Consider the following 12,394-nt stretch of genomic DNA (forward strand, 5'->3'; position numbering starts at 1 on the left):
TCAACGTATGTCAATCAACCTGGTGGCAGCCAGCCTTCCTTTCTTCACATTAAAGTTGACTGTTAATGCTAAATACCCTGACTGCCCCACAGGGACATCATGTCTGGAGGAGAGAGGCCAGGTCTGTGCTGTAGTCAGATAATGAGCCCCGAGGGTTAGAACTACCGCACAGACACCGGGGTGGGTAACGGTTACAGCAACCGCAGCGTTTACTGTGAAAACTGAGGCTGTACCAGCTTTATTTGACTGTTTTACTGTGAACCCTGAAGCTGTACCAGCTTTATTTGACTGTTTTACTGTGAACAGTGAGGCTGTACCAGCTTTATTTGACTGTTTTCCTGTGAACAGTGAGGCTGTACCAGCTTTATTTGACTGTTTTACTGTGAACACTGAGGCTGTACCAGCTTTATTTGACTGTTTTACTGTGAACCCTGAGGCTGCACCAGCTTTATTTGACTGTTTTCCTGTGAACAGTGAGGCTGTACCAGCTTTATTTGACTGTTTTACTGTGAACAGTGAGGCTGTACCAGCTTTATTTGACTGTTTTACTGTGAACACTGAGGCTGTACCAGCTTTATTTGACTGTTTTACTGTGAACACTGAGGCTGTACCAGCTTTATTTGACTGTTTTACTGTGAACAGTGATTCTGTACCAGCTTTATTTGACTGTTTTACTGTGAACACTGAGGCTGTACTAGCTTTATTTGACTGTTTTACTGTGAACACTGAGGCTGTACCAGCTTTATTTGACTGTTTTACTGTGAACACTGAGGCTGTACCAACTTTATTTGACTGTTTTACTGTGAACAGTGAGGCTGTACCAGCTTTATCTGACTGTTTTACTGTGAACAGTGAGGCTGTACCAGCTTTATTTGACTGTTTTACTGTGAACACTGAGGCTGTACCAGCTTTATTTGACTGTTTTACTGTGAACAGTGAGGCTGTACCAGCTTTATTTGACTGTTTTACTGTGAACAGTGAGGCTGTACCAGCTTTATCTGACTGCTTTAACCATGGCCAAGTAGTAGGCTACAGTAGCAATTTGATTGTAATGTACACTATATATGCAATAGTATGTGGACATTCTTTCAAATGAGTGGATTCGGCTATTTCCGCCACACCCGTTGTTGACAGGTGTAAAAAATCTAGCACACAGCCATGCAATCTCCATAGACAAACATTGGCAGTAGAATGGCCTTACTGAAAAGCTAGGTGACTTTCAACATGGCACCATCATAGGATTCCACCTTTCCAACAAGTCAGTTCTTCAAATTTCTGCCCTGCTACAGCAGCCCCGGTAAGGGATGTTATTGTGAAGTGGAAACATCTAAGAGCAACAACATCTCAGCCTCGAAGTGGTATGCTACACAAGCTTACAGAACAGACCGCTGGGTGCTGAAGCGCTCAGCACGTAAAAATCATCTGTCCTCGGTTGCAACACTACTACTGAGTTTCAAACTGCCTCTGGAAGCAACATCAGTACAAGAACTCTTCGTCCATGCCTAATATCACTATGCACAATGCCAAGTGTCGGCTGGAGTTGTGTAAAGCTCGTTGCCATTGGAAACCCGTTCTCTGGAGCGATGAATCTTCACCATCTGGCAGTCCGAATTAATAATGGTCTGGGTTAGGGCTGTGGCAGTCACAACATTTAGTCAGCCGGTAATTGTCAAGCATTGTTCCAATTGACCGTTAATTAACATAAACACATTTAACATCTCCTGGCTTCCACACAGCCTACAAGCTACTGATGCAGACCTTTGGAACAGCGACATTTTAAAAAGTCTAATGAATCCATTATGTATTTTAGACAGGTCTAAAGAAACATGATATGAAGAAAATGTAGTCTATTTCAGAACAACAGAGTAGCATGTTATGTTAGGTCCTGATCTGGCTATGCCATATGGCTGTGGGATACACTAGTTAATTTAGCATACAAGATCTGGTTAGAATTCCATGGCATTATTATATAGTATGAGGAATACAATTGAACAAAGCTGAATAAAATAGAAAGGATATTTCCTCCAATTGATTTGAGGAAGTGCGCACATGCTGCTATTCTGTATTGAGTGGTTAACATAGAAATAGGTACTCCTATATGCTTAATTTAGAGTTATTAATGTAACTTTAGTTGTTCTACAAATGTTGGGCTATATGTTTTGATTTTTAGTACATTGTAAGGCTGCATGATGCGACTCCAATGATGATTTCAAAAAAGTTGCTTGAAAGGCATGAGCTCTGCTTTGTTTTTTTGTGCAGGCTGTTCAAATCAAATCAAATCAAATGTATTTATATAGCCCTTCGTACATCAGCTGATATCTCAAAGTGCTGTACAGAAACCCAGCCTAAAACCCCAAAAGGCAAGCAATGCAGGTGTTGAAGCAAGTTGGCTAGGAAAAACTCCCTAGAAAGGCCAAAACCTAGGAAGAAACCTAGAGAGGAACCAGGCTATGTAGGGTGGCCAGTCCTCTTCTGGCTGTGCCGGGTGGAGACTATAACACAACATGGCCAAGATGTTCAAATGTTCATAAATGACCAGCATGGTCAAATAATAGGTCTGGGACAGGTAGCACGTCAGGTGAACAGGTCAGGATTCCATAGTCGCAGGCAGAACAGTTGAAACTGGAGCAGCAGAAAGAAAGAGAGAAATAGAGAATTAGAGAGAGCATACTTAAATTCACACAGGACACCAGATAAGACAGGAGAAGTACTCCAGATATAACAAACTGACCCTAGCCCCCGACACATAAACTACTGCAGCATAAATACTGGAGGCTGAGACAGGAGGGGTCAGGAGACACTGTGGCCCCATCCGATGATACCCCCGGACAGGGCCAAAAAGGAAGGATATAACCCCACCCACTTTGCCAAAGCATAGCCCCCACACCACTAGAGGGATATCTTCAACCACCAACTTACCATCTTGAGACAAGGCCGACTATAGCCCACAAAGACGGCACAACCCAAGGGGGGGCGCCAACCCAGACAGGGAGATCACATCAGTGACCCAACCCACTCAAGTGACGCACCCCTCCTAGGGACGGCATGAAAGAGCACCAGTAAGCCAGTGACTCAGCCCCTGTAATAGGGTTAGAGGCAGAGAATCCCAGTGGAAAGAGGGGAACCGGCCAGGCAGAGACAGCAAGGGCGGTTCGTTGCTCCAGAGCCTTTCCGTTCACCTTCACACTCCTGGGCCAGACTACGCTCAATCATATGACCCACTGAAGAGATGAGTCTTCAGTAAAGACTTAAAGGTTGAGACCGAGTCTGCGTCTCTCACATGGGTAGGCAGACCATTCCATAAAAATGGAGCTCTATAGGAGAAAGCCCTCCTCTAGCTGTTTGCTTAGAAATTCTAGGGACAATTAGGAGGCCTGCTTCTTTTGACCGTAGCGTACGTGTAGGTATGTACGGCAGGACCAAATCAGAGAGATAGGTAGGAGCAAGCCCATGTAATGCTTTGTAGGTTAGCAGTAAAACCTTGAAATCAGCCCTTGCCTTGACAGGAAGCCAGTGTAGGGAGGCTAGCACTGGAGTAATATGATAAAAAAAAAATTGGTTCTACACACTTCATCAGTCTCTCATTCAGAATTTGACAAGCACTTGATAATGCCTCAACTTCCCGGCGGCATCCCCTTTGTGTGGCCCTAATGCACCCTAAAGAAACTCCATTCCTTTTGCGGCCAGTGGCTGTTGTTCCCTACTACCTGAGTGCTGCTGCTCCAAAGCACCTCTCACTCACATGGCTCTCGTGATCGGGAGACCCGGTCACATGATCGGGTCTTTCTCACAGGCTACAAGTGAAGACAGACACTTTGGGGACACAACTGCGCGCGTACTTATCCAATTCCAAGGTGTATATTGAAGATATTGGAAGAACTGTCCACACTTACTTTTCAGCCTACAAGATGGATAGGTCTAACTAACAGCAAAATAACTAACCTATGTCAATCTACTATCCCCCATAGTACAAAAGTTGACCTATTCTGTGCGATAAATAAATATTCCAAACATAGAACAGGAACAGTTGTGGGATGTGATAGACCCCAAATTTAATACTACCACTAGCATCCCCCCAAAAAAAGTTTTTACGCAATGAGGCTGACGCAACAGATTAGAATGTTTAACTTCAAATGTGATAAACTATTATGCTATTTCTTCACATTATAAGCGCAGCAATGCGCACACATAGGCTATATGCACGAATGTTCCATTATTGGGAAAACACCATTATCAAAAGTGGCCACAAATGTGATTTGGCTTGTAATGCTTTTATTATAAAGGTGCATTTATTTTGTGAAAATGATCTTCCCCAAACGCGAAACTAACACACTGCATGTGTATGCCAGTCAGACTCTACACCCCTTGTAACGTGGATTAATGTGCTTAATTTTAGGAAGTTATTTGGCCACTTTAGTTGTGATACGAACCTTATCAAAACATATAGGCCTATGGGCTAGGCTACATGAGGTGTGCGACTATGATTAGAAAAAGTAAACAACTTAAAAAGGCAATGTTTCTTATGCTGGGCATTATTCACAAGTGATAATATATCATTCACAAGTGGTAAGCTAATATTTTCACCCATCAGACTATTCTTGATTTAATCTTGTCATTACATATACTAAATAATATATATGTGTGAAATTTGTTATGATTTAGAATGGACCATTATCCTTCACCTGTCTCAAAACAACAGCGGCAGGGGAAAAAATACATGTCATCTCCGCACTTAAATAGTGAATGGAGGACACTTTTCCCATGGTTCATTTTCATGCCAGCCAGGTAGGCTATACTCCTGTTAGAAATATAAGCAATTTACTTAATATTAGGAAAGTTGAAAAATAAATATCGTAGGCCTAGCCTACAGAAAGCTGATGGGAACCTCCTCTTTTTAATAGAGGCCATCACTCTGTTTTCTCTCCCAATTGCATAGCCTATAGAAATGTTGCGCACACGAGCTCATGGACTCTCATTAAGTGTTTGATTAGATTTTCAATTATATTTGCATTGATGTCAGAGTGATTAGAGGGACAATATAGTGCTGAGTACCAGGTAGTTAGCTAGTTTGGTAGGCTACTAATGACCATCAGCAGCATCAGAGCTCAGAGAAGCCTAATTACCGTGACTAAACGCTCACGTGGAATTTGACTGCCTTCATGACTCGTGACCGCCGGTGTGGCGGTAATACGGTCACCGCAACAGCCCTTTGTGTAATACTCCCTGGAGAGAAATAATGTTTTCTGAATGTCTAAAACATAACTCCCTGGAGAGAAATACTTTTCTAAAGCTGCTAGCAAGACAAATGTTTTATAACATAAACAAAATGTAATACTGCATCGAATAGGTTAAACAGGTGGTATAAACACATCCTTTGTGTACATACACTCAATTAGCATTTGGTAGCATTGCCTTTAAATTGTTTAACTTGAATAAAATGTTTCGGGTAGCCTTCCACAAGCTTCCCATAATAAGTTGGGTGAATTATGGCCCATTCCTCCTGACAGAGCTGGTGTAACTGAGTCAGGTTTGTAGGCCTCCTTGCTCGCACACGCTTTCTCAGTTCTGCCCACAATTTTTCTATGGGATTGAGGTCAGGGCTTTGTGATGGCCACTCCAATACCTTGACGTTGTTGTCCTTGAGCCATTTTGGCACAACTTTGGAAGTATGCTTCGGGTCATTGTCCATTTGGAAGACCCATTTGCGACCAAGCTTTAACTTCCTGACTGATATCTTGAGATGTTGCTTCAATATATCCACATCATTTTCCTGCCTCATGATGCCATCTATTTTGTGAAGTGCACCAGTCCCTTCTGCAGCAGAGCACCCCCACAACATGATGCTGCCCTCCTGTGCTTCACGGTTGGGATGGTGTTCTTCGGCTTGCAAGCCTTCCCCTTTTTCCTTCAAACATAACGATGGACATTATGGCCAAACAGTTCTATTTTTGTTTCATCAGACCAGTGGTCCCATGGTGTTTATACTTGCGTACTATACATCCACAGGTACACCTCCAATTGACTCAAAATATGTCAATAAGCCTATCAGAAGCTTCTAAAGCCATGACATCAATTTAGGGAATTTTCAAAGCCGTTTCATGACACAGTCAATTTAGTGAATGTAAACTTCTGACCCACTGGAATTGTGATTCGGTTAATTATAAGTGAAATAATCTGTCTGTTAACAATTGTTGGAAAAATGATTTGTGTCATGCACAAAGTAGATGTCCTAACCGACTTGCCAAAACTATAGTTTGTTAACAAGAAATTTGTGGAGTGGTTGAAGAACGAGTTTTAATGACTCCAACCTAAGTGTATGTCAACTTCTGACTTCAAGTGCATCATTATCAAGTGAATATGATTCTCCTTGAAAAGTGAGGCGTCATTCTCATAGAAAGAGTTAAATATGTTACAAAGTTGCCAAGTTTAATTCAATTGATCTCATTTGATCTATCCAGCTTACCTGCACACAGCCCTGACACTTTTTCACACACTGTAAAATAATAGACTATAAGAATAGCTTTTTATTTTTTTCAGCTTTTCAGCTCATCCTCCACTTTCTACCTTGTATTCGTGCCACTCTATTATCTTGCTTGTTTGGATTGGCAGCTGCCCTGGATGGGTGGAGAGGAGCCAGACAGGTTCTGATCCAGTCCATAGATTCTTGCCAGGAATAGATCAGTCTCAGTACTCCTCTGTCAGGCAAGCTTCCAGCCCACCTCCTAAGGCAGAGGGCATAGCTTGCAGTTTTTCATGCAAGAAAACTGACTGTCGTACAGATGCTGTTAGATGTGGACACACACCAATGCGCGCACACACACACGCTCAGTCAAAAACTGTCTTCCTTTGTGCCTGTACCAATTATTGATATTGATATCTGTTTGAAGGTGAACGTTTGCATTACTGTGGGTAGAGGGAGTGGCAAGCTGAGACTGCCTGTGCGTGTACGTGCCGGTGTTTGTGCTTGTGTAAGATACACTATATATACAAACGTATGTGGACACCCCTTCAAATGAATGGATTCGGCTATTTCAGCCACACCTGTTGCTGACAGGTGTATAAAATCAAGCACAGTCATACAAAAACATTGGCAGTAGAATGTCCTTACTGAAGAGCTCAGTGACTTTCAACATGACATCGTCATAGGATGCCACCTTTCCAACAAGTCAGTTCGTCAAATTTCTGCCCTGCTGGCACTGCTCCAGTCAACTGTATGTGCTGTTATTGTGAAGTGGAAACCTCTAGGAGCAACAATGGCTCAGCCGCGACGTGGTATGCCACAAGCTCACAGAACTGGAAGAACGTATTGTTCGTCGGGAGCTTCATGAAATGGGTTTCCATGGCTAAGCAGCCGCATACAGACCTAAGATAACCATGTCTAATGCCAATGTAAAGTTTGGAGAAGGAGGAATAAAAGTTCTGTCTGTTTTTCACGGTTTGGGCTAGGCCCCTTAGCTCCAGTGATGGGAAATCTTAATGCTATAGCATACAATGACAATCTAGACAATTATGTGCTTCCAACATTGTGGCAATAGTTTGGGGAAGGCCCTTTCCTGTTTCAGCATGACAATGAGATGTTCGACGAGCAGGTGTCCACATCCACATTGCAGTATAGTGGTCAGTGATCAGACCTCCAGATGTCTGCAGTATAGTGGTCAGTGATCAGACCTCCAGATGTCTGCAGTATAGTGGTCAGTGATCAGGCCTCCAGATGTCTGCAGTATAGTGGTCAATAATCAGACCTCCAGATGTCTGCAGTATAGTGGTCAGTGATCAGACCTCCAGATGTCTGCAGTATAGTGGTCAGTGATCAGGCCTCCAGATGTCTGCAGTATAGTGGTCAGTGATCAGACCTCCAGATGTCTGCAGTATAGTGGTCAGTGATCAGACCTCCAGATGTCTGCAGTATAGTGGTCAGTGATCAGGCCTCCAGATGTCTGCAGTATAGTGGTCAGTGATCAGACCTCCAGATGTCTGCAGTATAGTGGTCAATAATCAGACCTCCAGATGTCTGCAGTATAGTGGTCAGTAATCAGACCTCCATATGTCTGCAGTATAGTTGTCAGTGTCTGCAGAATAGTGGTCAGTAATGAGACCTATAGATGTCTTAATGTTGCTGCTCTACACCTCTCCACACACTCTCATCCCCTCAGGAGTGCCTCTCACTGATGAAATTAAATCTCTCTCTCTGTGTGTGTGGACCCACTCCAATTCACATACCCACTCCAATTAAATTTGCATACCACCCCAACAGATCCACAGATGACGTAACCTCTATTGCATTCCACACTGCCCTCTCCCATGTGAGAACACAGTTCATCGACTACAGCTCAGCGTTCACCACCATAGTGCCCATAAATCTCATCACTAAGCTCAGGACCCTTTGACTGAACACTACTGTCTGAAACTGAATCCTGGACTTCCTGACAGGCCGCCCCCAGGTGGTGAGGGTAGGCAATAACACAACCGCCACTCTAACCCTCAACAAGGGCCCACTCAGGAGTGTGTGCTTAGTCTCCTCCTGTACTCCCTGTTCAGCCACGACTGCCTGGCCGCTCACGACTCCATCATTATGTTTGCTGACGACACGACCCGATGAGACACCCTATAGGGAGGAGGTCAGTGACCTGGCAGTGTGTTGTCAGGACAACAACCTCTCCCTCAATGTCAGCAAGACAAAGGAGCCAATTGTGGACGACAGGAAACAGAGGGCAGAGCACATCCCCATCCACATCGATAGGGCTGTAGTAGAGCGGGTCTAGAGCTTTAAGCTCCTCGGTGTCCACATCACTAAGGAATTAGCATAGCCCACACACACCAACAAAGTCATGAAGAAGGCACAACTCTTCCCCTTCTACAGCTGCACCATTGAGAGCGTCTTGACTGGCTGCATCACCACTTGGTATCCGACCGCAAGGCGCTTCATAGGATAGTGTGTACGGCCCAGTACATCACTGGTGCTGAGCTCCCTGCTATCCAGGACCTCTATACCAGGTGGTGTCAGAGGAAGACTCCAGCCACCAAAATCATATACTGTTCTCCCTGCTTCTGCACAGAAAGCGGTACTGAAGTCTGGAACTAACAGGACCCGGCACACAGCTTTTACCCTCAAGCCATAAGACTGCTAAATAGTTAACCAAATAGCTACCCGGACTATCTGCATTGACCCTTTTTGCACTAACTCTTTTGACTCACATACACTGCTGCTACTGTTTATTATCTACCCTGTTGCCTAGTTACTTTACCTCTACCTATATCTACATATGGAACTCCATTACCTCGTACCCCTGGACATGGATTCAGTACTGCTACCCCGTGTACTGCTACCCCTTACTCATTGTGGATTTATTCCACTTGTTATAACTTGTTAAAATGTTTCTCTCTACATTTTTGGAAAGGGCCCGTAAGCATTTCACTGTTAGTCTACACTAGCTGTGTGGGGTGTGTGTGTGTGTGTGTGTGTGTGTGTGTGTGTGTGTGTGTGTGTGTGTGTGTGTGTGTGTGTGTGTGTGTGTGTGTGTGTGTGTGTGTGTGTGTGTGTGTGTGTGTGTGTGTGTGTGTGTGTGTGTGTGTGTGTGTGACCAGTGAGGTTGTGATGGAGGGGTTGTTAATTAAGTGAAGTTATCCACAGATGTTTGTGTGTGACCTCAAATGCCCACTCAATCAGTAAATAGCATTACTTCTGCTGCTCAGCCGAATGGGAGGCCACTCATGTGGTGATCCATGTGGTGGTGAGAAGAGATAAATACAAGTCAATGCAGCTGTGAAGGTAACTAACTATTCACAGAGTGACTGCTTCCCTCAAAGTGAAAAATATCCTGGAATATCATGGGTCTCAATTACTCCACAAAGATACCTTCACACCTGTGTGCATTGCTGTTGGTCGTGTGTCCCCAAATACCCAGAGTTCTCCAGAAGTACATGACTGTGAGTGTTACTGTGTGTGTGTTATTCTGTGTTTTTCCAACACATGTCTATGGGTGTGCAGGTATCCAAGGGGTGGTGGAGGCCTATCAGACATGCCTTCCTAAGCTTCAGCTCTACGGCCCCACCAACATCGCCCCCATCATCCAGAAAGTAGCCAGCTCCGCTTCACAGGAAATGCACACCAAGGAGGCCATGGTAAGCTAGCTGTCAGTTGTCCTCCTCTCCTTGGAACCAATTGATTGGGAGCACAGCTTGAACCTAGATTGAGCTTAAATCATGTATTGATGTCAATGGGAGACTTCCGCAACGTTTTAGAGTTATGCTCAACATGTATTTCCAACACACCCCACAGACATTACTCTCTCACGTTTCTCCCCAGTCATTGCCTTCCTTTATATCTGCAGCAGTACTTCATTCTGCTCATCCTAACGGACGGAGTGATCACAGACATGGCAGACACCCGCGAGGCCATCGTCCAAGCCTCCCACTTGCCCATGTCCATCATTATTGTAGGCGTGGGAAGTGCTGACTTCAGTGACATGCAGATGCTGGATGGAGATGACGGAATCCTTCGCTCGCCCAAGGGGGAGCCCTGCCTACGAGACATCGTCCAGTTCGTCCCCTTCCGCAACTTCAAACATGTGAGTCTTTACTGGAACTAGGAGGGTTACCTGAGGAACTGGGAGGGTTACCCGAGGAACTGGGAGGGTTACCTGAGGAACTGTGAGGGTTACCTGAGGAACTGGGAGGTTTATCTGAGGAACTGGGAGGGTTACCTGAGGAACTGGGAGGGTTACCTGAGGAACTGGGAGGGTTACCTGGGGAACTGGGAGGTTACCTGAGTGTTACAGGAAGTGACAGGTTTCTCTCTGTCCTTCTCCAGGGCTCACCTGCAGAGCTGGCGAAGACTGTCCTAGCAGAAGTGCCCAACCAGGTGGTTGACTACTACAACAACAAGGGCATCAAGCCCAAAGTGCCCAGTGAGTTCGAGTCTTCCAGGACATTCGCCCCCTGAGAGGAGGGGCCCAACGCACTCGATACAACAGATAGCACCTTACGCTGACTAACTGAAAAGTTTACTGTTTTGCTCTTCGTTTGTTTGTTCTTTTCATTGTGCATGCGTGGCCTCCGAGGCTTGCATCTGTAAAGCAACTGTATCATTCAAAGCATTGGTATGGTGGGGGGACACACAAACGAACAACCAAACTGTCATCCCTACAGATGAACAACTATCGATGAAGGAATGTATAGAACACCCCCGTTCCTTTTTTTATAAAAGTTTGTTGAGATTTTGCTAAATTTCTTGATATTCATACATTGTAAAACATTTTGGACCACAGTGAATGAACTAGCTACCTGCGTTTAGAAACGTCTGCGTCCTCAGTAGTCCATATTGCAGATAAGGCAGATGCATGAAGTGTTGTTTTGCATGTTGGTAATAAAGCAGACACTGTTTTCTCATGGTTCATGTTGTTTTCTTAGTGAACAATAGAGTTGACAGTATTGTAGGGATAAAGGACATTCTACTATGAAGCATGTTGACAGCACAAATTGAGTATTCTGGAAGTTCACTGGAGAATATTATGGCCACATCATTTTCCGTTGTCATGTTGCAATGCAGTATTCTGTGAAATGATGAATTACTTATAATAATAAAAGCTTTATCAATATGCTTGTGACTTATACTATGTTAAAAAAACTATTGGGTTTCAAGTCAAAAACATAATTGGAATTGTGGTCATATCAATTTGAATCATTCTATGAAAAATCCGTTGAAAATACGGAGAACTGAATTGGCAGAATTTCAATATTTTGGTGTGCATGTCAAACTACTCAAAGGAATTGGGAATTGGGGTCACTTTCTTAGCATTTCAAATATATTCTATTGATTTAAAAACCTCCATAAAAATGATGGGAATGTTCTGATTGAAGTTGAACAGAACAAGTCTGTCCATGTGCAGCCATGTGAGGACAGTGACAATTCCTCCTAGGATTGGAGTAAGTCACGACTCTCCCTTTGAGGTGTCTGGGGAGGAGGGAGAGAGATGGGGAGGAGGGAGATTGGGAGAAGAGATGGGGGGTGGAGAGAGGGCGATGGGGAGGGGAGAGGGAGATGGGGAGGAGAGAGGGAGGGAGATGGGGAGGAGAGAGGGAGGGAGATGGGGAGGACTGTGGGATGGAGATGGGGAGAAGAGAGTGAGGGAGATGGAGGGAGATGAGGAGAGGGTGGGAGGGAGATGGGGAGAGAGGGGGAGGGAGATGGGGAGAAGAGAGAGAAGGAGATGGGGAGAAGGGAGGGAGGGAGATGGGGAGAAGGGAGAGAGGGAGATGGGGAAAAGGGAGGGAGGGAGATGGGGAGAAGGGAGAGAGGGAGATGGGGAAAAGGGAGGGAGGGAGATGGGGCGAGAGGGAGGGAGATTGGAAGAAGGGCAGGAAGGAGATTGTGGAGGAGAGAGTGAGGGAGATG

General features: G+C 44.7%; 1 protein-coding gene across 1 annotated transcript in view; it reads left to right on the forward strand.

Annotated features, from left to right (window-relative positions):
* Window positions 1-11,597, forward strand: part of LOC139404862 (copine-4) — an 84,120-nt gene extending 72,523 nt beyond the window's left edge. Inside the window, exons 12-14 of the mRNA XM_071147394.1 lie at window positions 9,989-10,122; window positions 10,332-10,568; window positions 10,811-11,597. Of these exons, the coding sequence (XP_071003495.1) occupies window positions 9,989-10,122; window positions 10,332-10,568; window positions 10,811-10,942 (503 nt within the window). The 3' untranslated portion in view covers window positions 10,943-11,597. The remainder of the gene's footprint in view (window positions 1-9,988; window positions 10,123-10,331; window positions 10,569-10,810) is intronic.
* The last annotated feature ends 797 nt before the right edge of the window (window positions 11,598-12,394 follow it).

The sequence above is a fragment of the Oncorhynchus clarkii genome, unplaced genomic scaffold (assembly GCF_045791955.1).
Source record: "Oncorhynchus clarkii lewisi isolate Uvic-CL-2024 unplaced genomic scaffold, UVic_Ocla_1.0 unplaced_contig_12549_pilon_pilon, whole genome shotgun sequence".
NCBI lineage: Eukaryota > Metazoa > Chordata > Actinopteri > Salmoniformes > Salmonidae > Oncorhynchus > Oncorhynchus clarkii.